The sequence below is a fragment of the Ursus americanus genome, chromosome 7, assembly GCF_024610735.1.
Source record: "Ursus americanus isolate L20-20 chromosome 7, mUrsAme1.1.p, whole genome shotgun sequence".
Taxonomy (NCBI): Eukaryota; Metazoa; Chordata; class Mammalia; order Carnivora; family Ursidae; genus Ursus; species Ursus americanus.
This window is the reverse complement of record NC_142133.1, coordinates 13577585-13605221: the sequence shown is the minus strand read 5'-3', so window position 1 is coordinate 13605221 and position 27637 is coordinate 13577585. Positions and strand designations below refer to the sequence as shown.

The following is a 27637-nucleotide window of genomic DNA, read 5'->3' as shown; positions in this document are numbered from 1 at the left end:
ATTTATCTGGGATCTCCAGTTAGGGAGACTATAGATACTGATGCCCGGTTTTGAAGTGTTTTGAATATATTGTGCTTTAGGTGTTGAAGGGATTACTTACGGACATAAAGACATTTTTTAAAAGGTGATATGATACATTATAAATTTAGGAATTAAAGACTATTACAAGTAAGCACCTAAGATCTGAGAATGTAAACTCTGGAAGGGATCTTTAGAGTAAAACTTGTTCATCCCACTCTCATTTTATAGATTCTAAAGAGTATCCTGTTCAATATCACATCATAGGTCTCAACCTGGGTAACAGTTCATCACTTCCTGTTGTAGATGAGACAAAGGAGACATACCTTTGGACTGGAGGAGGCTGAGGTGGAGGGGAGGTCTGGATAGGTGGAAAAGAGTTGGTGTTTCAAGCCAGGAGACTTTGACGTGTAGAAGAGCTGCAAGTGGCTTTTTTAGTGTAAAATTTTGTGGCTTACATAAAGCATAAAATTGTGTTTAGGGGACAGCTTAACTGGACAAGACTTTTCGGAGAATTGAGGGCTTGTGAAATAGTTGAGTGAGAAAGTTCATTGAGACAGCTTTACAAAAGATTTTTTGAAAGATCACTGAGCAGACATTTATTGAGTGCCTTCTATAATAAGAGCTATTTACTGAACACTGTTTGTTGGGAATCTTACATATTTTTCTCTTATGTGATCTTTGTAAAGAGACCTTTGTAAAGGTAGGTTTTCTTCAGATGAAGGAGCTAAGGCTTATTAGAAAGACCAAATACTTTTACCAGAGTCATGTAGTTGTTAAATAAGCAGAGCTTAGATTTGAATAGCTCTTTAAAAATAAGTCTTGTGCTTTCTGCGAATACATTTTTAAAAGAAGAAGATGCTCCAGGAAATGTGCGGTTGATATTTATTATGCTTACTTTGCCAGGTCCTCTAGGTACACTTTCTCAGTGTTGCTCAAACTTTGGGCATTTGTGTACTGCCTTCAGATATTTTTGTCCAGTCTGAGTACTACTGAAACAATTATTTATATTTAACATTTTTTTGACATTGGTTTTAGGTTTAAACTGGTGTTGTTAATAACAGTTTTATCTTAAACAAAAATATTAGTAAAATAAAGAGCTTGATGCGATAGTTATTTTTAAATATTAATTAAAAAGATAAAACTACTGAGATGAAAAATTTTTGTTTAAATACTACCTAAAACCATCTTGCCTAGCAGAAGGGTGATATTTTTGGAAACACTGCAGTATCTCAGTTAATCTTTGTGAGGTAAATACTGTTAACTCCCAGATTTTACAGGCTTAGAGTTGCAGTAACTCGGCCAGGTCACACGTCTTATAAATGGCACAGCCTGAAGTCAGGCTGGTCTGTAGGACTCAGGCTCATGCTCTTAAAGCTCAGAGCTCTGTGTTTCTACCATGCCATGGAGCCTTCTGTTTTTGTCTCTAAGATTGCGCTTGTCAAGTGTTCATGAAAATGGTACATAATAGGGTAGGATGTATACAGAGGATTAAGTAAGCCTTTCTAGGTCACTTTTACATGAAATTTTCTTCACTGTATATAAAGATTTTTTAAAAAATTTATTTGACAGAGATAGAGACAGCCAGTGAGAGAGGGAACGCAAGCAGGGGGAGTGGGAGAGGAAGAAGCAGGCTTCCAGCAGAGGAGCCTGATGTGGGGCTCGATCCCAGAACACCGGGATCACGCCCTGAGCCGAAGGCAGATGCTTAACCACTGAGCCACCCAGGCGCCCCTCTTCACTATATATAAAGAAGTGAGAATTAACAAATTGTATGGGTGAGACTTCTTGCTTGGAATTTGCAGTAAAATCGGCTGGGGGCCTTGGTGATTAGGAGTTTCTTTCCCATCTCCACCACCCACTCTGATATAAGCTTCTATCAGCCTTTTACTCAGACTGCTACAGTAGTTTTCTAAATGGTATCTCTGTCTTAATTCTTGCTGCCCTCTGATTTATTCTTCACGCCCCAGCTAGACTAATCTTTCCAAAACAGAGATAGATCATGCCACAACCCCTGCTTATAAACCGTCAATATGAGTTCTTTTTTTTTTCTTTTTTGAAGATTTTATTTATTTATTTGACAGAGAGAGACGTAGCAAGAGAGGGAACACAAGGGGATTGCGGGAGGGAGAAGCAGGCTTCCCACTGAGCAGGGAGCCCGATGTGGGGCTCGATCCCAGGACGCTGGGATCATGACCTGAGCTGAAGGCAGACACTTAACGACTGAGCCACCCAGGCACCCTTCAATAGAGTTCTGATACAGTTCTGTACCTGGAATAAAATCTGTACCGAAAAGAAAATCTAGACTCTTTAATGTCACAATCCTTCATGATCTAGCCCACTCACTAGCCCAGTCTTCCTCTCCAACCTCATCCCGTCTGTGTTGCTCACTTGCTTGGCCTGCTGACTGTTCTGGCTTGCTTGGAATACTCCTCCTCTGTTGTCTGTGGCTGTTTCTTTTCATCCTCAGCTAAAAAAAATTAGTGGAGGCTTTCCCATTCTCTAGTCTCACCCTCCCAGTCCAGCTTTAATTAAGACCTAACCCTAACCCTGGGTGGCTCAGTTTGTTAAGTGTCTGACTTTTTTTTTTTTTAATTCTATTTATTTATTTGACAGCCAGTGAGAGAGGGAACACAAGCAGGGGGAGTGGAAGAGTAAGAAAGAAACAGGCTCCCAGCAGAGCAGGGAGCCCGATGTGGGGCTTGATCCCAGGACCCTGGGATCACGCCCTGAGCCAAAGGCAGATGCTCAACAACTGAGCCACTCAGGCGCCCCAAGTGTCTGACTCTTGATTTTGGCTCAGGTCATGGTCCCAGGATCTTGAGATCCAGCCCCGAGACATGCTCTGTGGGGAGTCTGCTTGAGATTCTTTCCCTCTCCCTCTGACTCCAGCCCCCCCGCCCCCGCATGCACTTGTATGTTCTCTCTCTGTGTCTCTCTCTCTCTCAAATAAATCTTTAAATAAATAAATGAATGGCATTATCGGGGCACCTGCCTGGCTCAGTCAGTAGAGCATACAATTCTTGATCTCAGGGTTGTGAGTTAAAGTCCCACATGGGCATGGCTCATACTTTAAATAAATAAAAGGAGGCATTATCTTTTTGAATTTTTAACATGTTAAAACTTAAGTGGAATCAGTATACGTATATAACGTTTTAGAAATAATTACATACCGTGACCAAGTGGGGTTTATTCCAGGCATGCAAAGCTGACTCAACATTTGAAAATCAATCCATGTAATCAGACATATCAACAGGCTAAAGAAAACTCAAGTGGAATAGTTAAAATGAAAGATGGGTGAGAACATGAGATAAGTTTGAGATCCCCGTTGCCTACAGAATAGTACAGCAAAATGAGCTGGGAGAGCAGCTTTATGGATATCAGTCTTGTATTTTATGGACATGTTATAAAATCCAGATGGCTTACTTACCACCCATTGGAGGCTTTCCATTCTCTAGTCTCACCTTCCCAGTCCAGGTTTAATTTTTATCACTTCTATCATGAACCCCCTATTGCAGCCAGGTTAGTTTCCTTGATGCCCTTCTGCCATATTGAGCTCATTTTAGGAGATTACCCAAGTGCAGATCCGGGACCTGTCATCCTGTCATTAACTAGCTTTTACTGTGACTTTGGGCAAGTTGCTTCAGTTTGCTTATCAATAAAATGAGGATTATGGTAATAATTTTTTGTTACGGGCGTGCATCATTAAATGCATAATAAACATCAATTACTGGTTATACCTATTCTTTTTTTTTTTTTAAGATTTTATTTATTTATTTATTTATTTATTTATTTATTTATTTATTTATTTATTTATTTATTTGACAGAGATAGAGACAGCCAGCGAGAGAGGGAACACAAGCAGGGGGAGTGGGAGAGGAAGAAGCAGGCTCATAGCGGAGGAGCCTGATGTGGGGCTCGATCCCATAACACTGGGATCACGCCCTGAGCTGAAGGCAGACGCTTAACCGCTGTGCCACCCAGGCGCCCCTGGTTATACCTATTCTATCACATATCTGTATCCTCTTTTTTTTTAAATTCTGGGAGCTCCAAAGTGTTAGATCCTAGAATGGCTCATAATAGCAACGAAGATAACATGGAAGGGAGAGATTGAGAGCATGTGTGATTAGTTTGGTGTACATTTGAAGTTAAAAAAGAATGAGTAATACTTCAATAAAAAAGTTTATTTGGAAAAATAAACACCAAGAATACCCAAAACATACAAAGAACTCTTACAACTCAACAATAAGAAAACTTAAAAAAAAAAAAAAAGATAAGGAAGATGTAATGGTCCAGTTGAAAAATGAACAGAATATCTGGACAGTTCACCACGAAAGACATAAAGGAGGCAAATAAGCATATGAAAAGGTGTTTAACATCATATATCATTAGGGAATTGCAAATTAAAATACAGTTAGATACCACTATGTACCTGTCAGAATGGCCGACATCCAAAACACCTGCGGCACCAAATGCTGGTGAGGGCGTGGGGCGCTAGGGAGCTCTCGTAGTCATTGCTGGTGGGAGCACAGAGTGGTACAGCCATTTTGGAAGACAGTTTGGCAGACTCTTACAAAGCTAAATAAACATAAGCTTACCATATGATACAGCAGTCCACTCCTAGATGTTTACCTAAATGAATCGAAAATTTACGTCTACGCAAAAGTCTGCATGCAAATTTCTTGAGACGCTTTATTCATATTTGCCCAAATTGGAAGCAGCCAGGATGCCTGTCTTTCCTTCAGTAGGTGAATGGATAAACAAATGATGGTAAACCTGTAAAATGGAGTAGTATTTAGCACTAAAAAGAAATGCATTATCAAGTCACAAAAGGACATGGAGGAACCTTAAATGTATTTTGCCAGGTGGAAGAAGCCAGTCTGGAAAAAGTCTCCATACTGTGTGAGTCCAACTGTAAGATATTTTGGAAAAGACAAAACTATAGAGAAGGAGAAAGGTGGTTGCCAGGGGTTTAGGAGGATGAATAGGTGGAGCACAGGGCATTTTTAGGGCAGTGAAACTATTCTGTGACTACTGTAATGCTTGTCAATACATTTGTCAAAAGCCATAGGTATGTACATACACAGAGTGAACCCTATTGTGAACTTCAGGCTGTAATGTATCATGATCGGTTCATCATTTGTGACACATGTACCACAGTAATGCAAGATATAAATAGGGATAACTGGGTGGAGGGGGACGAGGATATACAGGAACTCTGTACTCACTGCACAGTTTTTCTGTAAACCTTAAAAATGACTTGAAAAAGTAAAATACTAGAAAAAAGTACAGGCTTAAGAGGGGAGTCCCTTGGAAGCCTGCTTATAGTAATCTGGACCATGTGCCTTTTTGAAATATGGACATTCAAATATAAAATCACTATTTCTTTGTACTGAAGAGTCAAATTAATAACTACCACCATTAAAAACAACAACAGCAGCAACAACAACCACCACCAACACTGAGAAAAACAATGCCAGATTTTACTGGAGAAAGTTAAAGGATAATCTGAGTATCAGTGGTGAGTGCGAGTCTCAGGAGGGAACCTAAGATGTCTAACTCAGAAATGCAAAGGAGCCATTTTTGATACACTGATGAAATGATGATAGTTTTCCCTTATGTGGTTACATCAATTTTTGGTCATCAGAATTTGGAGGCAATGCCTTCTGGCTCGTGCAGGTGTGATGGGTAGGTGCCTAGGCTACGTGGACTCCCCTTCAGCCCTGGACTTCTTATCTTTCATTCACAACGTACTTACTGTTCCAGGCATGAAGTTCTTATTTCCTACTGGGTATGTGTGTGTGGAATTTAAAAATAAATTTTGGGCCAAATAATAAATGTAGAAAGCACTGCCATGTAGTGAAGCACTGGAGACTGATTTCTGAAGAGTGAGGAATCCATTGGTTAAATACGTAACCCTTCCCTCACCGTGGTTCATTCTATGGTGGATTCATAGTTCAGCTTATCTAATTAAAGTCGAGTATACTTGTGTAAAGGAGACTTGGCCTCATTAAAGATTTATTAGTGAGAAAAGTTAGCTTTAAAATGTTCAGAATAATGTTCTGGTTTTAATACCTCTCTATCTTCTGAGTTTTGTATTTGTTAGATCTTACATTTTAAAACTGCATTTTAGCAAAGGTTTTATTTTTGTGCTTTTTCACAGCTTACAAGATTTGGGTTGTGTAAAAAACATCTTGGCAAATATACTTCACTACAATTTTGAAATTTCATTTTCTTTTTCAAACATTTTTTATTTTTAAGTAATCTCTACACCCAACATGGGGCTTGAACTCACAACCCCGAGATCAAGAGTTCTATGGACCAGCGAGTGAGCCAGCCAGGAGCCCCTACAGTTTTGAAATTTCTGTATTAATCAGTTTTTGTTGTTGAACAGTATTACTTATTGCACACTTACCTGAACGTCGTATGTACTGGATGATTTAAAATAATGTTATTGTGTTTGCATAGTTTAGTAACAACTGATCCAGTAGACAGGTGTATGGGCAGAGAAAACCTTTGAAAGTAAAGGATAAATATGTAGAGTGGTACATATTTCTGTGGTTTATACATAGTTAACAATTAATTCGGCTTATTTAACAAACTCATCAATTAGCCATCTATGATGTATGACCATTGTCTTACTTAATTAGTATCCTAATTTTTTTCCAATTTATTTACATGGGTAGAAGAATCCTTGAAGGCCAGAGTGCTTGTGATTTGTCCCAGATCACAGTAGTAGAGTTTCTAGTATCAAGTTACTGCCTCTGTATTTTACATGATCTTGTGAAACTTTTGGTCTAGCTTTCTTTAATATAACATCACATACTTAATTATTCAATTTGTGACTGGTTTTCCAGGTTAATAACATAGGTTAGGAACCAACAGTTTTATTTATTCATTTATTTAAGATTTTAATTTATTTATTAGAGAGAGAGCACAAGCAGGGGAAGCTGATGGCAGAGGGAGAAGCAGGCTCCCCGCTGAGCAAAGAGCCTGACCTGGGACTTGATCCTAGACACTGGGATCATGACCTGAGCCAAAGGCAGCCGCTTAACCGACTGAGTCACCCAGGCATCCCAATTTATTTATTTTTGAAAAGATTTTATTTATTTGAGAGACAGCATGAGCAGAGCGGTGGGGGGTGGGGGGAGGAGGAGCAGAGGGAGAGGGAGAAGCAGACTGTCCACAGGGCAGGGAGCCCTGATTGGGGCAGGGGGCAGAGGGTAACGTCTCCATCCCAGGACCCTGGGATCTTATCTGAGTGGAAGGCTGAAGAAGCGTAACTGACCGAGCCACCCAGGCACCCCAACAGTTTAATTTTTAAACTCACTACTGTGTAAATATTTTTTTTTAAAGATTTTATTTATTTATTTGACAGAGACAGCCAGCGAGAGAGGGAACACAAGCAGGGGGAGTGGGAGAGGAAGAAGCAGGCTCCTAGTGGAGGAGCCTGATGTGGGGCTTGATCCCAGAACGCCCGGAATCACGCCCTGAGCCGAAGGCAGACGCTTAACGACTGCGCCACCCAGGCGCCCCTGTGTAAATATTTTTTTGGTAGTTGTGGTGAAGATGTGCATATGCGAGAAAATGGGATTATGGTCCTGAAGGCATTCCTGGATTAGGAAGTGTTTTTACATTACATTTTGTTAATATGTGGTTTGTATGTATCATTTATTTATACTTATTGGCTGCTATTGGAAAGTCTAAGATATTTGGTTTAAATTTGTAAATCTTTGCACATTAGAAATTTTGTGTTAGGACGCCTGGGTGGCTTAGTCAGTTAAGCGTCTGCCTTCTGCTCAGGTCATGATCCCAGGGTTCTGGCATCGAGTTCTGCTTTGGGCTCCCTGCAGAGAACCTCTTCTCCCTCTACACCCCTGCCCCCCCACCACCTCGTATGTGTGCTCACGCTGGCTGTCACGAAAATAAATAAAGTCTTAAAAAAAAATTTTTTTGTGTTAGAAAGTAGTATTCAAATACAGAGTAAGTTTAAATTCAAAGGTTTATGACAAGGTTATCCTCACACACAAGGATTATTTTTAAGTTTGATATTTGTAAATCAAGTACAGCCTATATTTCTACAGTATGGAATATCCTTCATTTCATGTTTTAGAGCATTTGGCTTACGTGTTAGGCTCTGTATTAAAATACTGAATGGTTTGAAGGTTGCTCTTTATAAACACAAATGTACTAGTCTGACCTTACCCAATTGACAAACTCTTTTTTTTTCTTTCTGAAAATTAGTGATGCTTAATACCAGAAATCCAGTTTTATTTTTTTAAAGATTTTATTTATTTATTTGACAGAGAGAGAGAGCACAAGCAGGAGAGCGGCAGGCAGAGGCAGAAGGAGAGGGAGAAGCAGGCTCCCCGCTTAGCAAGGAGCCTGATGTGGGGCTTAATCTCAGGACTCTGGGATCATGACCTGAGCTGAAGGCAGATGCTTAACCGAGCCACCCAGGTGCCCCCAGATATCCAGTTTTATTTTTGATGATTGCAGTTGTTAAAATAACTAGAAAAGTATATAATTAACATTTTGACAGATGGAAAGCAGATATGAATTGGGAACTGAAACATTGTTACTATAAAATGTTTCAAATTTATTTAGACAGGTTGGAAATTCTTTTGTCCTGACTGATTCTTTAAAAAACTTCATAATTTAAACTGGGACATTGGTCTTCTATTAAATTCGTAATGAGATTACACCTAGAAAACACTTGAAAGCGGTTATCAGAATTTTATATGTATTTTAGATCTCTTGTCTCATTTGTAGAGGTGAGAAGAGCTTTGTAGAATAAACTGCTTCATTTTCTTTCATTAACCTGGTTTTGTTTAAGGGGAAAAAAAACCCACTTAAACCACACCACATTATTGTCTTAGTTGGAAATGATTCCATGCGGAAGGTTTTCAAGATCCTATCAAACAATTATTTAAGGGATTTACTTTGCATACAACTTGTATGTACATGTGATTTTATTTAAAGCAAAAGGCAAAACTTTCTTTCCTACCATCTTACACTTCTCTGAGCATTTTTGCTTTTGCACCAGAATTTAGGTATTTGGTAACCAATAAACTTTGTATAAATTTTGCTCAGGAAGAGAACTTATATGGGAAGAGTTGAGTTAATTACGAATTGTGTTTCATTTTATAGAGGGCTACTGAACCAAGCCAGGCTGTATGCCATTGCTGCTGAGAAAAAGAATTATCTTCAAGAGGAGCCTGCTTCTTCTCACAGAAGGAATGCCAGTCAATTTGACTGGGCTCTAATGAGACTGGATAATTCTGTCCGAAGAACTGGCCGCATCCCAAAGACACTTCTACAAAAAGTCTTTGACAATACCTGTCTCTCAGGTATTTGAAAATTTTCTCTACAAGAAGTTGAATGTCTTAATAAATACTTGTTTGGGGGCAAGCTCACTGTGGCACACATTATTTGATATTTTTAATTTTGTTTGTTATTTTTGTTGATTATCATGATTTTATGTTACATTTGTGAACTTTCCAACACATCAGGGCAAAGTTTTGAGTAAAACATTTTGTATTAGATGTTTATTTCAAAATCAGCAAATAAAAAAAAATGGGTTTTTTTTAGTGGGTCTTTGCTTTCTCCAGATTGTAAGAGTCATTTTCAGTGGTAAGTTGTCTTGGAAATTATTATTGTTTTTCTTATCTTCCGTTGTATAGTGTCAACTTTCTCTAAGATGCTTACGTATGATAGATTTCCAGAAAAACTGGTAATCATTATTTCCCTTTCATTTTCACTTAGTTTTACAATCCGTTTGAGTCACTTACTCTGCTAATCCAGTAGAAGCTTGTGGGCCCTCTGACCCCCACCCCCCCCAAGCCCACATGCAAACACGCAGATAATTTTGCATGTAGTTACAGAACATGCACTAGCTTCCTGAAGCCCATCTGGATTTCATTCACATTAAGAAGCTGTGGGATCTAATGACGAGGGATATCAAAAGAAGTGTCAGTATAATTATGTGCATTTAAAGGTTATTGTATCATTTTCTCTTTTTGATTTATTCATTTAGAACATTTTTATCACCTCAAAAAGAAATCTCCAGACCCTTAGCCATTATCCCCAAACCCCTCATCCCTTCCAGCCTTAGGCAACCACTAGTGTACTTTCTGGCCTTGCAGATTTGCTTATTTTGGATACTTTATATAAATGGAATCAGACAGTAAGTGGTTTATTTTTGGTTTTGTTTGTTTTAAAAGTCAGCTTTCAGAGACACATAGATACATGGAAAAAGGGAGAAGGAAGTTTATATTGTTTTGTAATTGATTGTATACCTAAATTTGGCGTTCATGGGTTTTAATTGTACTTCATTGTACTATTTTCATAAGATACTAGGAAGCTTATTAGCCTTTGAATTGCAGTAAGCACTGCTTATAAATTAAGTTCTGGGTGTTTTTGTATGGTATAGAGTCTTGCAGATTACAGAGATTCATAACCTTAGCTTCCTTAAGAAAACAAACTAATTTTAAAAATATAACTTTTAGTAACATTGTAAATGATACTTGTAGATTTGGGTAGGGTTTTTTCCAGCTTGTGAGTGCTTTTAGTACTGTCTTAGTGAGGCAGGAGATTTTTGAGTCTTTACAGATTTCGGTTTACGTTTTGATATTTATCTGTATGATATTGCTACTGTGTTAAATGTTATCCATTATCTTTTTTCATAGGTAGCCCAGGTGGTAATCAAGCCTTGCTTCTCCTGCGCAGCTGTGGTTCTCTCTTGCCTGAACTACAGCTCTCAGAGAGAACAGAATTTGCTCATAGGATATGGGACAAACTTCAGAAATTGGGTATGATTGTTTAAAAATATGATGTGTATATGGAAAAGATGTAGATTTTTTTTCTTTTGGTAAATAAGAATTTCTTCACATAAATGTTCTAATTTGATTTTATAGAAGACCTATTTGGTAATATTTATTTGGTGAGTTATAGTGACATCTAGGGGCATTAAGAATAAAATAATTTACTAATGTAGCATTGTGTGTCAACTATACTCAAATGAGAAAAATGAAATAATTTTCATAACAATTATTACTTTTTATGGTAAGTTAAAAAAGAACAAAATAAAAAGGCAGTTGGTTTGTCAGAGTTAGGAATGCAGATACCATTTGACTAAGTTTCATTTGTTAGAATATAGATACAGATATACTCAAATGTGCAAAAGGATATCCTTTATTGTAGCTTGTTTGTAATAGTAAGAAGTTGGAGCCAACTCTAATGTCTCTCAGTAGGATTGGTTAAATAAATTATGGAGGGTTCATGAAATGGAATACTGTGCAACTGTTAAAAAAAATGAAGGGGTTCTTCTATACTGATGTGGGTGTTCTCCACAATATAAATGAAAATTAAGGTGCCTAATGGTATATATAATATGCTACCATTTTGAAGAAAAATGTTTATATCTGTATATGCATACAGTGTGAAAATATTTCTGGAAGGATAATAAATACTAGATTCAAGTTTTACTCTGTACCTTTTTATGCTTTTAAAATTTTGAACTGTGAACATAATCTTAGTTCTGAAAATAACATAATTTAAAAGACCATTAGATAAGATCCAGTGTTCATTCCCGATTTTTAAAAATCTTAACCTAAAGGGGCGCCTGGGTGGCTCAGTCGGTTGAGTGTCTGACTCTTGATCTCAGCTCAGGTCCTCATTCCGGGGTTGTGAGTTCAGGCCCCTCATTGGGCTCTGTGATGGGCATGGAGCTACTTAAAAAAATAAAAAAAATTAAAGTTTCAGTGAAGAACAACTAATATCATGTGTAATGGCAATGAAATAAGATGTGAAACAATACTAGAAATTACTGTTTTTTAGATGATGTGCTTAATTACCTGTAAAATTCCAGAAAATCAATTTACAATAAAGTAGTAGGAAATATTAAATGTTCAAGAATCTATAACTTTTCCTAGTTAGAAAGCAAAATGCATAAAGGATCTAAGTTTCATCACAAATATTTAAAATGTCTAGGATTATCCTTCAAGAAACATATCGTACCTCTATGGAAAAATCTATAAACACAGCCTCATCTCAGTTTTGAATTCATCTAGAATTAATTTTGATGACGTTTGTTTTTTAAAAGTTTTTAAAACAGTAGATGAATATTGAATGGAAAAGAGTTTTCTCAGTAAAAGAGCAGCAGAAAAGTTGAAGGTAAAGAATTCATAAAGAGACATTTCCATATGTCAGTAAGTCATGTAATTTAAAAATGTTGAACTGGGAGAAATATTTGCGAAATATATGTACTTTCCTTCAGCTTTAGAGCTGTAGCCAACCGATACTACAGTTCACCTTGAATTGATTTTTCAGAAGTTTTCAGACACTGTGTGGTAACCATGTTGTGTACTCACATTGCAGATGTTGAGTTGTGCATGGTTCCCCCTAAAGCCCTGCATAACCTATTACAGTGGTTAACAGATGGGGCACTCAGGGCAGACCACCTGCATTCAAATCTGTGGTCACTTACAAAGCCATGTTGCCTTGGACAGGTGAGAGTCTGTTTTCCTCATCTATAAGATGGGGCTAAGAGGAACCGTCTCAAAGCTGTTGTGAGGAGAACTGGGACTCTAGATGCAGACACTTAGCACAGTTCCCGGAACATAGTAAGCACTCTACGTGTCTAGGAAGATAAATATTAATTTAATAGAATAGGTCTCTGCTGTTTAGAATCTCAAACTGACACCAGGTACTGACCACAGGCCTGTTAAGTAAAGATATGAAATTTAATTCAAAATTTAATTCATGCAAATTTAGTAAAACGTAATTAGCACTAGATTAGTATGTGACCATGAGGTCATCAGTGGGTAGAGGAAGGCTGAATGGTAACCTTGATTGATGTGGCCTTAGGCAAGATGGACCCAGTAAGAAAACGAAGGGCTTTGGAATGGGGGTGAATTAACAGTAGCAGACTAGTAATGGTGTTCAGCAGCTGGAAATGGAGCCTTCAAAGAAACACTGCGTAAATAAGCAAAGTTGCTAGTACCGCCTTACCTGTATAAAACAACCACAGTCACCGTCCATCTTCGTGTGTTTGTACCGTGGCAAGAACTGCTTTCTGTCAAAAAATCTTTCAGTCACTTTAAATACAGAGGTGTTGTCAACATTTTCCGACAGGAAGGGAATACTGTGCTTCATAAGTAAGAGACCTCCTAACATCTGAATAAGCAGTGACTTGTAACTGTACAGTAATTCAGTTAATTACTGTCTTAAATGCTTAGCTTGCTCTGTTCTGACAGGATTTCTATATCGATGGGTCTAAGTATGGGGTGAAATGCTGAAGTGATCATTTTATCCTTTTTGTTAAATTTAAGTACGCATATTTTAATTGTGATAAAGGGTATGATTTGAGATGCTTTTCGAAAAATCTGATTTAAATTTTACTTGTAGGTACTGTGTATGACGTAAGTCACTACAATGCTTTACTTAAAGTCTATCTTCAAAATGAATATAAATTTTCACCAACTGACTTCTTGGCAAAAATGGAGGAAGCAAACATTCAACCAAATCGAGTAGGTAGTTGCTATTGTAAATGTTCATTGGTTACGTCACTCTTTTTTTTTAATCCCAGGAAAAAAAATAGTATTTAAAAAATATTAACTGGCCCATTTCATTGACAGGTGACATACCAGAGGTTGATTGCTGCTTATTGTAATATGGGGGATATTGAAGGTGCCAGGTATGGAGCTCTATAAATGTATGTTTAGGCAAACACATTTGTGAGTCTTGTAAGCCTAGAATATGTTCACTTGCCTTTTTTTTTTTTTTTAATTAAAGTTTCTTCTTAGTAAGGGAAATTACTTCAGAAGTATTTTAATCTAGCAAATTTGCTAATATGCCTTAGATGAAATGTAAAATTGTGTGAGAGGAGAAAGCCAAGTGAATATTGCTGTTTTTTTTTTTTTTAAAGATTTTATTTTTATTTATTTATTTGACAGAGATAGCCAGCGAGAGAGGGAACACAAGCAGGGGGAGTGGGAGAGGAAGAAGCAGGCTCATAGCGGAGGAGCCTGATGTGGGGCTCGATCCCATAACGCCGGGATCACGCCCTGAGCCGAAGGCAGGCGCTTAACCGCTGTGCCACCCAGGTGCCCCGAATATTGCTATTTTAATTAAAAATTTGATTTACTGGAGCAGAGGTTTAAAGTTGCTGAGGTGTATAAAGTTGGCTGTAGTCTTTGTAAATTGATATTTCCTAAAGGAAATGTTCTTAGGCATTTAAACTGTATTCATTTATACAATATTGTGTATGAATTCTGGCAATATTCTCTCTATCTTGCTGATTCATATAAAATCAGTTGTGACATTTATTTCTTTGTGTAAAATTTATTGCTACTTTTGGACGGAGGTTTTAGGAAATAAGGGGTAAATTGAAATGTATAATTCATTTTTAATTAAATGGATTTTATTAAACTCTATGCCTTTTAAGGTTAATTAGTAGTATAGAAGAAATCAGGTTTTAAAAACTTACCTGCTATTTTTACCAAGAGTAGTTCTATATAATTTGATATAATTGAAATAATTTCAGGGAGTGAGATTTTATGTATATTTGTTGTAAAAAGTGGTTTTGATGTATATTTCCAAGGAGTATTTTCATTTCTCTTTTATTGCAGCAAGATTCTTGGATTTATGAAAACTAAGGATCTGCCTGTCACGGAGGCAGTTTTCAGTGCCCTTGTTACAGGGCACGCAAGAGCCGGGTAATGTTCAACCTAAGGTTTTATTCGCAAGCCAGGTTTAAATTACAATAATTGTAGAAGATTCTTAAACCATGTTTATCTATCCCCCTCAAAAATTTTGAGTGCGTGAGATAGAACATGCGACTTTTAAATAACTTAAGCGTATCTGTTTCATACAACTTCAATTTGAAGATTTTCAGTTTTAAAAATTGGGCCTGATCCAAAGTAACTGACTTTGTAAAGTATTTTAACTGCTCTCTTGATGGCTGTGGAAAACAATTTCATTTTTGAAGAATAATTTCCTTAATATTACTCTTCCCTAGAAAGGTAAATTTGAGTCATAGCATACTTGATAAAAGAGGACACATTAATTTGAGGTCTATATGATTATTATGCAATTTGGTTTTTCTTTTGGAAAAGTTACTTGTCAGAATTTGAGATGGTTATTATTTTTGTTATTTCAGAGACCTATAATCATTTTAGTTTGTATTTGGCCTTTTCTGATGTCCTTTGCTAATTGGTCTAAATGGTTCATAAGAATTTTTAATTTTAATAAGAATAGGGTAATACATTTTAGGTTGAATGATAATATTACATTGGGCAGTATTATAGTAATCTATTCTCTTTTCTTTGATTAACTCTAGAGATAGAGAGAATGCAGAAAATATTCTCACAGTGATGAAGGAGGCTGGAATTGAGCCTGGTCCAGACACATACTTAGCATTATTGAATGCATATGCTGAAAAGGGTGACATTGACCGTGTTAAGCAGGTATGACTTACATCATGTAAATAAAAATACTTTGAAATCATTTGTATAAAAAATAAACTCATAGGTATAAGCTTGCATTCCATTTTGCATGAAGCAGAAAAGTGTAATTTATATTTGTTTTTAAAGGTATTTCTTACACTAGTATTGAAGGAGAATTTTAATAGTTTGGTATCTTGGTGTTGATGTAACAGTTATTGCTGAAATACAATATTTTCTGTTTTATAAAAGAAGTCCTAAACTTTTAGATGGTGTATGTTCCTTATTGTTAAAATCTCGGTATTTTAATTTATTTGGCTCTAATTTAAAAAATACTGGTTTCTAACTTGTTCTTTTAATTTCTGGAACTGCCTACAGACTCTGGAGAAGGTGGAGAAGTCTGATCTTTACCTTATGGACCGTGATTTATTGCAAATTATTTTTAGTTTCAGTAAAGCTGGGTATTCTCAGTATGTCCCAGAAATTTTGGAAAAAATTACATACGAAAGAAGATATATTCCAGGTAGTTTTTTAAAAATTTATTCTCATGATTTTTCTAAAAATCTGAATTACTGTTCTGTAACAAAAGGGGATTGTGGTACATGAACATAGGACTCTTTTAAAAGTCGGCTTAATAAGCTAAACAGCTTGAGTTGATGAATGCATGGGAATGATTTGATTTGGAAGTCTTTCACTATTATTTAGGCAGATCCTTTTGGTATTGGCAGTTCATAAGTTTGTCTTTCATAGTGGTTACAGTATAAAAATATTGCTTAGTTCAGTAACAGAAAATGTCTTTGTTCTCTTCCCAGATGCAATGAACCTCATTTTGCTTTTAGTCACCGAAAAATTGGAAGATACAGCGTTCCAAATTTTATTAGCATGTCCTGTATCAAGGGAAGACAGTCTGAGTGACTTTGGCGGTTTCTTTTTGCAACACTGTGTGGCTATGAATACGGTATTCTGTCTGTTTTTACTTTATTGACAGTGTCATAGGCAGTGAAATAAGAGTCTAGAAGATGTAAGAACATATTATGAGATTAGACCAGTTATAAGCATTATGAAAACTTTGTTTCTGTGTGTAAGTTTATCAGGTAGAAAGAGGATGAGAGGTTCAAATTTTTCATCCCAGAAGTGGTAGAATGTTTGCAGAAGGTCAAATGGTAGGATATTTGTGGATCTGGCTGATGTGGTGCCTTTTTCTCTTAGCCTGCAGAGAAGCTGAAAGACTACTGCAAGAAGTTAAAGGAGTCCCAGATGCATACGTCTCCTTTGCAGTTCACGCTTCAGAGCGCTTTACTAGCTAATAAAACTGGTACTATACTCTCATTATTAAAACCGACATAAATAAGTTTTGCCGAGGTAGCTGTGTAATATTTTATGGTATCTCTTTCAGATTTGGCGAAAGCTCTGATGAAGGCTCTGAAGGAAGAAGGTTTTCCTGTCAGAACTCATTATTTCTGGCCATTGCTAGTTGGACATCAGAAGGGGAAAGATGTTCAAGGTTAGGTTTTGCCTTTTACAGATTTGTAATGGTTCAGAGATCCAGAATAAGTTTCTACACACATTTAGTTGAATTCTTTGGAAAGGCAAACTTATTTCTGAGTAATAGATCTTCTGAGAAGATAGAATTGGTTTAAATCATAGTCAAGAATTGGGTAAGCATTTTTAAAAACATAGTGGGTTTCTTTCATCTTAATTTCATTTCCGACTTCATCTCTGATCTTGATATTCAAACTTGTGGGTGTAGTTTTAAGTAGTTCATTATTTTTAAGTGTTTTACAAAACTCTTTGGTTCTTGATTTTGCACATACCATTTGAAATTAGTTTGTCTAGCCTTTTTCAAGATAAAGTTATACATAATCCGGCCTTTTTCTTTGTGGACCAGTCTGCTTAAGTGAGCCGAGTTACAATAATAGGAAAGACAGCAAAACTTTTATTGTAAAATGAGTGCTCATGACCTGACAGCCTGCTGATTGAAGGACAGAAATGTTCCATCTTTCAGGTTCTTAAGTACGTTTAAGCATTTAGCATACTTTTCCCTTGTACACATGGGATGCCTATAGGATATGAATAAGAATTGAACAAATATTAAATTTTAGAGTACAGTATCTAATTCTTTGGTTTGCATTATTGGTAATTCAGAAAGAGTAGTCTCATAAAAAGATGCTTTTAACAGAAGTACTTCCCCCTTGGGGAAACAAAAAATGGTCTTTTTCATTTTATCATGCAGTATAATGTGCTTTAGAATGAGATGCAGAGTTGTTAGTATGACATTGGGTGACAAACAAAATGCACAGACAACAAAAAAAAGTGCTTTTAGCAGACTTTCATATTGCAATTTTATTTTAAATATATAGTCGTCTTCTGGTCTAAAGGAAATAGTGAAACAAGTATTCCCTAATTGTTTCTGGCTATAAAAGTCTCAAAATCCTTTTTAGAAAAGTCTTTGTGAAAACAATATGCTAGTTGATTAACTCTTTGCATATCCTTCAGTTCCGAAAGCTCCAAGAAGTAACCTTTAGCCCCGTATTTTTGAACCAGAGAAAGTTTACATCATTCCATGAAAATCTTTGGGCATATTAGTACTGTCCACCCTTACACAGATAAGAGAACACTTTCGAAAACACCCCCTGCTGGAATATTTGTCTGTTCATCAGGAAAAGTTGCTTTCTTCAGCCTTACGAACTGGTTACCACATCTTAGCAACTTAGTAAACATAAAAGAATTAAGGTAATTTCTTTCAATCGTTGTAGCTGAAACTAGTAGAAAGGTGGGCTTTATCTTGAATCCATCCTTTCTTGGAATCTTACAATGTAGATTTCGCAGGTGCCCTGTTGAAAGCTCACGTCGTGTTGATGAAACAGCTGAGAGTGGCAGAGAGATTTGGTGACCAGCCTTAGGTTCCACACCTGGCTGTCCGTTGGGCTGGGATTAGAACTGAGGATTTCTGTTCTATTTTAAACACACTTTTAAATACTGTAGCACTTCCACATTAAAAATTTTTGAGTGTTATGCTGTATTTATTTTATAAAAAGTCTTAACTGTTTAAATTTGGATGCTAGTTTTTACATTAAGGACATTTTAAAAAGTGCTATCAGGTTTTTTAATCAGTCCAGGTTTTATCTGGAAAAAATATAAAAGCTGAGAAAGGTGACTTGAGAGTACAAGATAGTGTCAGTTGTGCTGTAGTTTTTAAAAACGAGTTTCTCCTTTGCACAAGGCCCAGAAATACAGTAGAGTGTGTATTGTACAGTTTTCCTTCATGTAACAACAAAATGGCTCTGTGTCGTGTTCTATATGATTTCTTTAGGGTGAGGTAAGAAGGTCGTGTTTTTATTAGTGCAATGAACTTGTTCTTCATCCAGGAAAAGTCCTGTATAAACTGGTAGAAAGAACAGAAGAAAATTAATGGCTGCAGTGATTGAGCGTGTAGAGGAGTGTGTCTCATAAATAAAACTCATGGGTAAATAAAACCCTTCAGGAAATCAGAGACGGGTATTTAGAGGTCAGATCAAACTGAACCAAGAATTTTCAGCAGCACTGTGATCATATCGTATACTAGAATTGTTCTGGCTGCCAGTTCAGCCATCACCAACCCCTAAGAGGAGAGATTCTCAGAGCGACTTCCCCGTGGCTCATCTTACTGGTATTTTTCTCTGTGACACAAAGGGAAAAGTCACCACTTAGAAGTATAGCAGATTGGCCTGAATAAGAGGAAATAACCCAGAATGATTGAGGATCTGTATCGCTGGGTATATTTGGAAAACACAAAAATCAGAGTATGGAAGGGGTAAAATATAGAAGAAAGGGTCAATATGAAAGCTTAAATGCCGGGGTTAAATAGAGAATACTTTTCAAAAAATAAGAAATTGCCTCTAATAGAGTGAGTACCCCGGGTAGAGTCTAAAATCATACGGAGTAAACAGTCATAGTTGGTGAAAGTTGTTCAGGTAAACCATTTGTCATTCCCAAAAGTTTGAATTATTTCAGTTCTTATAAAACTTCTTGAATGGAGACTTTCCTCTAGATTCATAAACTTTGTTGTGACTATCTTTGAAATATTTTTATTAGATTGCTTAGTTTTAGTTTAGGTTTTCTAAGTTCACAGAGGTTTGAGATCCATGTTTATATCTAAGGTAATACATGATTATTTTAGTCTTTTTATTTTAAAAAGAAACATGAATTGTATTTTTTAGGAGGAGGTAAGTAGGTATTTGAGCTCAATCTCTTTTTTTCTCCTTATTGATAAATGTTTCTGTCCTCCCATCATTCAATCAATTATTGAAGTAAATATCTTTCTATGCTCCCTCAGAATGCCTGAGGGAGTGACTGAACTTACTGGATCAGAAGGTGTGAACCCAGGTTTTCCTAAACCAGTTTTTGCTTCGTTTAGAAAAATACATAAGTTAAAAATGCTGGCAACACAGGTCATCTAAACGAAGCAGAACGCACCCCTCCACTTAATACACATTATTGGAAAAATGTGTAACCCCGTAAATATCGGGGTGAAGTGTTTTGTACAGAAATAAGACTCTTACAATCAGTTTGTTGGCCTATTTTCAGACATAAGAAAATCAAATATATAGTTACCTTATGCTACACTTACTCTGTGTTTCATCTAAGCAAATTTAAAAAATTATCAAGGTATTTTAAGACAACTAAGATATTAAATCATTATTGTTACGATTAATATTTAGTATTTTTAGGGTTTCACACATTTTTTTCCTTTAAATGATGACCCTGAGAGCTAAGTAGAGAGATTTATTGTCATCACTCTTATATTATGGACAAGAAGCTGCTAAAAATCAATTGTTTTTTTTTTTTAAGATTTTTTTTTTTTTAAGATTTTATTTATTTGAGAGAGAGAAAGAGAGAGAGAACATGAGAGGAGGGAGGGTCAGAGGGAGAAGCAGACTCCCTGCTGAGCAGGGAGCCCGATGTGGGACTCGATTCCAGGACTCCAGGATCATGACGTGAGCTGAAGGCAGCCGCCTAACCAACTGAGCCACCCAGGCGCCCCTAAAAATCAGTTTTGGGTGGCAAAATAAGGACTTGATCCCAGGTTCTTCTGATTCCAGGAAGAAGCATAGGTTTTTGCATTTCTGTGGTGTTACAAGCACCTGCCAGCAAGTATGCGACTTGGTTTCTTATTCAAGATTTGCCTTTGGAGCACTCACTTGAACGCTTTTTTTAAAATAAAGATTATTTGACTCCTAAGACCTTTCTGGCTTTATTTATTACATACAGAAGTATATCACCCCAGTAAACTGAGTTGAAAGCCTTGTTAATACAGTTGACCCCTGAACAACACAGGTTTGAACTGCGCAGGTCCCCTTATACACGGATTTTTTTTTTTTTTTGATAAATACAGTACTGTAAATGTATTTTCTTTTCCTTATGATTTCTTAATAACATTTTTTTCTGTAGCTTGCCTTAATACAGTATATAATACATAGGACATACAAAGTATGTGCTAATCGACTGTTTATGTTATTGGTAAGGCTTCTGGTTAACAGTAGGCTATTAGTAGTTTCTAGGGAGTCAGAAGTTATATGCAGATTTCTGATTGCGCTGGAGCTGGCGCCCCTAACCCCTTTGTGTTCAAGAGTCAGCTGTTGATACTGATCAGAACTAGGGTGGTACTAGTATTCTTTTTGTTCAGTATGTTCTGTTTTTCCTCTTGTCCTCAGTCTCTCTGTAGGCCTAGACCACAAGAATTTCTTCCATGCCTGTAGGTAATATTTATAATTCTTGGTACTTTGTTTCTATCCATTCACTAGGCCTAGACTCTTACAGGTCAGAGAATTGTTTGAATCAGTGAGTGCCTAGACACATATTGACTTGCTTAATCTAACATGGATGGCAGTTAGGAAGGATTAAGCCAAGTGTTGTTTGATACAGTGTCTAGAAGGCGCTGTTTCTGCCATATTGCTATTTCAAATGTGTGATCTAAGAAATTAGGGCTCAGAAAGGTGAAGTTCCTTGTTCAGATTTACACTGCCATTAAGTGCCAGGACAGGGTTGGAAGCTAGGTCTTACTAAATTTGAGCTTATTTTGTTGCTGTTGTTGTTGTTTCTTGTCATTTCACCGGAGAGTCTTTTTTTTTTTTTTTTTAATGATTTTTTATTATATTATGTTAGTCACCATACAGTACATCCCTGGTTTCCAATGTAAGGCTCAATGATTCATTAGTTGCGTATAACACCCAGTGCACCATGCAATACGTGCCCTCCTTACTACCCATCACCGGTCTATCCCATTCCCCCACCCCCCTCCCCTCTGAGGCCCTCAGTTTGTTTCTCATAGTCCATAGTCTCTCATGTTTCATTCCCCCTTCTGATTACCCCCCCCCTTTCTTTATCCCTTTCTTCCCCTACCGATCATCCTAGTTCTTTTGTTCCATAGATGAGAGAAATCATATGATAGTTGTCTTTCTCTGCTTGACTTATTTCACTTAGCATTATCTCCTCCAGTGCCGTCCATGTTGCAGCAAATGTTGAGAATTCGTTCTTTCTGATAGCTGAGTAATATTCCATTGTATATATGGACCACAACTTCTTAATCCAGTCATCTGTTGAAGGGCATCTCGGCTCCTTCCACGATTTAGCTATTGTGGACATTGTTGCTATGAACATTGGGGTGCATATGGCCCTTCTCTTCACTACGTCTGTATCTTTGGGGTAAACACCCAGTAGTGCAATGGCTGGATCATAGGGTAGCTCAATTTTTAACTTTTTCAGGGACCTCCACACTGTTTTCCAGAGTGGCTGTACCAACTTGCATTCCCACCAACAATGTAGGAGGGAACCCCTTTCTCCACATCCTCTCCAACAATTGTTGTTTCTTGCCTTGTCTATTTTTGCCATTCTAACTGGCGTAAGGTGGTATCTCAGTGTGGTTTTGATTTGAATTTCCTTGATGGCTAATGATTTTGAACATTTTTTCATGTGTCTGTTAGCCATTTGTATGTCTTCATTGGAAAAGTGTTCATATCTTCTGCCCATTTTTTGTTTTGTTTATTTGTTTCTTGTGTATTGAGTTTGAGAAGTTCTGTAGTGTCATTTGCAAATATATTCTCCCATTCCGTGGGCTGCCTCTTAGTTTTTCTGACTGTTTCCTTGGGTGTGCAGAAACTTTTAATCTTGATGAAGTCCCATAAATTCATTTTATCTTTTGTTTCTCTTGCCTTTGGGAATGTATCATGAAAAAGGTTGCTTTGGCCGATGTCGTAGAGGTTGCTGCCTATGTTCTCCTCTAGAATTTTGATGGATTCCTGTCTCACATCGAGGTCTTTCATCCATTTGGAGTTTATTTTTGTGTATGGTGTGAGATAGTGGTCAAGTTTCATTCTTTTGCATGTAGCTGTCCAATTTTCCCAGCACCATTTATTGAAGAGACTGTCTTTTTCCCACCGGATGTTTTTTCCTGCTTTATCAAATATTAGTTGCCCAAAGAGCCGAGGGTCCATTTCTGGGCTCTCTATTCCGTTCCATTTCACCGGAGAGTCTTACCAGAAACATAGCTATTTACTTTAAACCCTGATCATGAAAGCAGTCATTATAGGTGAGGAAGGACATTGAGGACATTAGATTAACACAAGTCTGTTGCTAGTTATTGAAAAGCAACTAGCTATATGCCCTCCTCTAAAGTACTTCGTAATCTTTGCATATAAAGAAGAGCACAGTGTGATTTGCCTTTTTTTATGATAGTTACCCATGTTATTACTAGTGATTCCTAGTGAATTGTTAGAGGAATACTTCTGCTAAATTTTGCTTTCAAGTATTCTTATGCTTGTGTGCTCTGTGGACCAACTCTATGTGCATGTTCTCCTACATTTGTCACTAAGCACATGCTTTGTCTTTTGAGGGTTTTTTTTCCATAGTGATACCTTAAAATATACATTTAAACATCTAAGGTTTTGAAGATCCATTAGGTGATTTTAAGTATAATTAAACTAGCCTGAATAATCTGAATTTTATCTTAAAGAAATGTGCAGATATTCATAAAGTAGTCACGTGCTTGTGTATTTCTGTACTCAGCGGGAATTTACAATTACGTATTTGTCTGGAGCACATTAACGAGTTTATAGAAATGTAATTTCTGTAGAGGATATGATAAGGTAAAAACAGGGACTTCTAGGGGAAGTTTTTGTTTTTGTTTTTAAGATTTTATTTATTTATTTATTTATTTGAGTGCCCGCTCATCCTTTCCGTCTGCAGCATTTATTGGGTCCAGTTTTCTTGTGTCGATCCATCACTGCTCTGTAGTAGCAGTGATGTTTTATAACCTCTGTTCATTTGGGTGCCAGAAGCATTAGGCATGTTGCTTAATTATTTTAGATTTTCTTACAGTTATTTCTAGAGTATTTCCTTAGCACTTGCTGCTGAATTAATAGAGAGATGAAGAAAGGAGGAATTAATTTTTTTTCATTTATCATCTTATTTCCTAGTTCTGTTGCTTTTCTGCTTTCTCTTTTTAGACAAAGTGAGTTTTTTGTACATTATGATTCAGAAAGTAAATGAACCGAACTTTCTGATCTTTTGTTAATTTATTCCAAGTAGTTCATCTGTGTGCTTCTAAATTTAATCTTACAGGTATAATAGAAGTTCTCAAAGCAATGCACGAAATGGGAGTAAGTCCTGATCAGGAGACATATATAAATTACGTGTTTCCATCCTTTGATAGTGTGAGGTCAGCTCATGCTGTTCTGCAGGTGAGTACAAGCAGGTTTGATTTTAATTTCATAATTAAAGAGATTTCTTTCCTCCCTAATTGTTTAGTGGTAACCCAAAAAAAAAGAAGAAAGAAAAGTCGTTAAGCTGAGTACTAAAAATGGTTTTCTAAAGCTTTGTATACAATTTTCTAAAGCTTTGTAAAAATACTGGTTAAAGTCTATAGTGGTTAAACTTAAAAAACTTAAAAAGGCAAAGCAGCACTTTTCTTGTGTGTTGAAAGACAATAGGCCAATATCAGGAAAAATGTAAATAAAACAATAGATGCTCCTTAATCCCACTTTTTTTTTTTTTTTTTTTTTGTTAATAATGATTTTTATTATATTATGTTAGTCACCATACAGTACATCCCCGGTTTTTGATGTAAGGCTCGATGATTCATTAGTTGTGTATAACACCCAGTGCACCATGCAATATGTGCCCTCCTTACTACCCATCACCGGTCTATCCCATTCCCCCACCCCCCTCCCCTCTGTAGCCCTCAGTTTGTTTCTCATAGTCCATAGTCTCTCATGTTTCATTCCCCCTTCTGATTACCCCCCCTTTCTTTATCCCTTTCTTCCCCTACTGATCATTCTAGTTCTTATGTTCCATAGATGAGAGAAATCATATGATAGTTGTCTTTCTCTGCTTGACTTATTTCACTAAGCATTATCTCCTCCAGTGCCGTCCATGTTGTAGCAAATGTTGAGAACTCATTCTTTCTGATTGCTGAGTAATATTCCATTGTATATATGGACCACAACTTCTTAATCCAGTCATCTGTTGCAGGGCATCTCGGCTCCTTCCACGCTTAATCCCACTTTATAGTGTAACTGCGGTTTTCATTTTTTGACCTTTACTTTTCACTTGTATATGAATTTTCATAATACGCTCTTAGTATACTTACTATTCTTCTTCTTCTCCTTCTTTTTTTTAATAATCTTTTGTTTGACTCCCAAGGCATTGTTTTCCTACCCAGCACTTACTGTTCACATCAGAATAGGCAAGGCATTCATGAAGGGGCACAGGAAGAAATTGACTTGGAGAGTGCATTGGATCAGCAAGGGTTGCACTTTCCACTTTCAAAACAAAGTGCTATACAATTAGGAGCAACATGGCAGAGCACAAACACTTTTAATAAATACTTTGTTCAAAAACTCTGTTTCCTAGGTGGTTATTCACATAATGCCTAGATTTTTCTAATATTTTTAGAGTGTTCTTTTCTTTCATTGAAATAATTACATAATTACAATCCTCTTAGAGGCAGAGTTTATGTCTTGAGTGTCTTTACTTCTCTTCCCTGAGTATTTTGAGGCTGTGCTATACATATTTTAATGTTAAAAATTATATTTAAAAAAGTAATTTTTCCACATACTCTTATTTCCCTAAAACCTACTTTTTTCACTCGGCACTTCCTATTACAGTATGTAATTCCAGCAATTATTTTTTATGGTTGCATGCTGTTTTATTGTATGGATATACCATAATTTATTTTTAGTTATTGCTTATTATTGACTGGGCGGTTTTAAATATTGTGCTATTATACAGTGCTTCGATAAATGTGTTAGAACTGAATTTTGGCTCAGATACTTAACTTATTAAACAAGTGATGATGTTGGGACACATGATTAATCATTTGGAGTTAAATAGAGTTAAAGTTGATCTTTAACTCAGTAATATGTCCCAAAGTATCATTTTAGATCAGTACATTAAATTTTTGTTTTGTTGTGAAAGAGATTTGTTCCAGTGCCTTCAGTAGTAAACTTCCTAGAAGGAAGGTGTTCTGAGGGTGACAGATTATCTGAATTTGAAGATAAGCATTTAATTCGGAATGTTGGAACCCCATCTCATAGCTTTCGCTAAAGTTCAGTTATTCAGTTTACATATTGTTCTAGAAAATGAGTTTTTTTAAAGGAAGGATTATTGAAGAATGTGGTGATATAAAGAAATGGGAAAATGGGAAATTTGAATGGCGTATCAAAATATTTTTAGCTGTGGTATATTATCATTGAAATATGCTTTATCTGTAGGAAAATGGATATCTACCTGAAAGCAGTGTATTTTCACAAGCTGAATTGAGAAGTGAAGCAGTCAATGGGAACTTAGCCTATATTTTATCATTTTGTAAGTATGAAACATTAGCAATAAACTTGACGGGTATTGATTTCGGTTCCTACTGAGGGCATACAGGGTAGTTCATGCCCTCGATACCTACCTCAGGGAAGGTCAGGGTAAATTTACGTGTTTTTTTTTTTTTAATATGTTTTGCTTAAGTCATACTGATAAGACTGTTTATGAGTTGAACTTGTGGATAATTTGGAAGTAATTTTAAAGTTAAAAGGACCTTGGAGATAACATGGTGGTAGATTAGGACCCAGAAGACTTGGCTTCTGTTTATAATTAAGCCGCTGATTATGGGAACTAAACAGGTCTTTTTGTTTCAATTTCATGAAATGGGGATAGTATTACTTATCTACCTTGTGGGAGTCATTGTGAAAAAAAATCATTTGAGATGTTGTTTTTGAAAAGTGTTTTCTAAACCTAATGCCTATTACAGCCATTGTTACATGAAGCCTGTCTCCTAGTCCTCATTAACCAAAACATGGCAGATGTTTACTAAACACTTATAAATGCCACAGTGCTTTATAATACTCATCACGTGTCAATAAAATTAACCTACATTGATAGATGAAGAAAGGCAGAGAGAGGGTTAAATGATTTGGTCAAAGTTAATGATTGAGCCAGAACCAAGATCTTCTAATTTTCACCATTACTGTTTCACCCTACTACATTTTACTAAATAAGACGTTTCTTAAGGTCTTCATTTTTGAACGTATCTATGACATTACTTGACTGTTTTTCTAATCTTGTGAAAAAGATGCCATTTAAAAACAAAACACACAAACATCAGTTTCTAGACCCCTAAAATGTTAGAAGTTAAGCTCGGATTAATGTATACTCAAATTGTATAGGTGGAAGCATTGTAAAAACCCTACTATTAGTATTTAAAATCATTCATCTTAATATTGTAAGGAAAAGGCGAAGTGTTCAGTATGAAAAATGGTGACTGTTAGAGGTTGTGGTTATTTGAGTTAAAGCTTGAGTATTAATGCCAGCTGCTATCTGAGGGTATTGATTTTGCCTTCCACTCAGAATAATATATAGATTTGCCTTACTGACAGGATGAAAACAGAAGCATTAGCAGAGGAATCTGGGTGCACAAGGTGCATACGTGAGCGCTGCCTTTTCCCTTTATCAGACCATCCGTTCCACTTCGTTGTCAGCCTCGATTTTTCAGACTTGTTTGTTGCTAAGGAAACTAGATGCTTTTTGTCAGCAGCCTTCATCTTGCAGAGATGTTTCTGGTCACCCTTGATGAATAAAAATTTGACAGTATTCTGTAAAATACTAATTTGAGTAGTATAAAAGTAACTTTTTAAGAGGTTGTTTATTAAATT

At 36.5% G+C, this 27637-nt stretch overlaps 1 protein-coding gene across 2 annotated transcripts in view; it reads left to right on the top strand.

The window, feature by feature from the left end:
- Positions 1 to 27637, top strand: part of LRPPRC (leucine rich pentatricopeptide repeat containing) — a 106113-nt gene that overhangs the window by 5549 nt on the left and 72927 nt on the right. For both annotated transcript variants that reach the window (XM_087863360.1, XM_045771856.2), the window contains exons 2-13: positions 9169 to 9368; positions 10707 to 10829; positions 13426 to 13547; positions 13656 to 13714; positions 14649 to 14735; positions 15359 to 15485; positions 15840 to 15984; positions 16274 to 16419; positions 16671 to 16776; positions 16858 to 16965; positions 24060 to 24178; positions 26210 to 26303. In XM_087863360.1, coding sequence (XP_087719486.1) covers positions 9169 to 9368; positions 10707 to 10829; positions 13426 to 13547; positions 13656 to 13714; positions 14649 to 14735; positions 15359 to 15485; positions 15840 to 15984; positions 16274 to 16419; positions 16671 to 16776; positions 16858 to 16965; positions 24060 to 24178; positions 26210 to 26303 — 1436 coding nt within the window. The remainder of the gene's footprint in view (positions 1 to 9168; positions 9369 to 10706; positions 10830 to 13425; positions 13548 to 13655; positions 13715 to 14648; positions 14736 to 15358; positions 15486 to 15839; positions 15985 to 16273; positions 16420 to 16670; positions 16777 to 16857; positions 16966 to 24059; positions 24179 to 26209; positions 26304 to 27637) is intronic.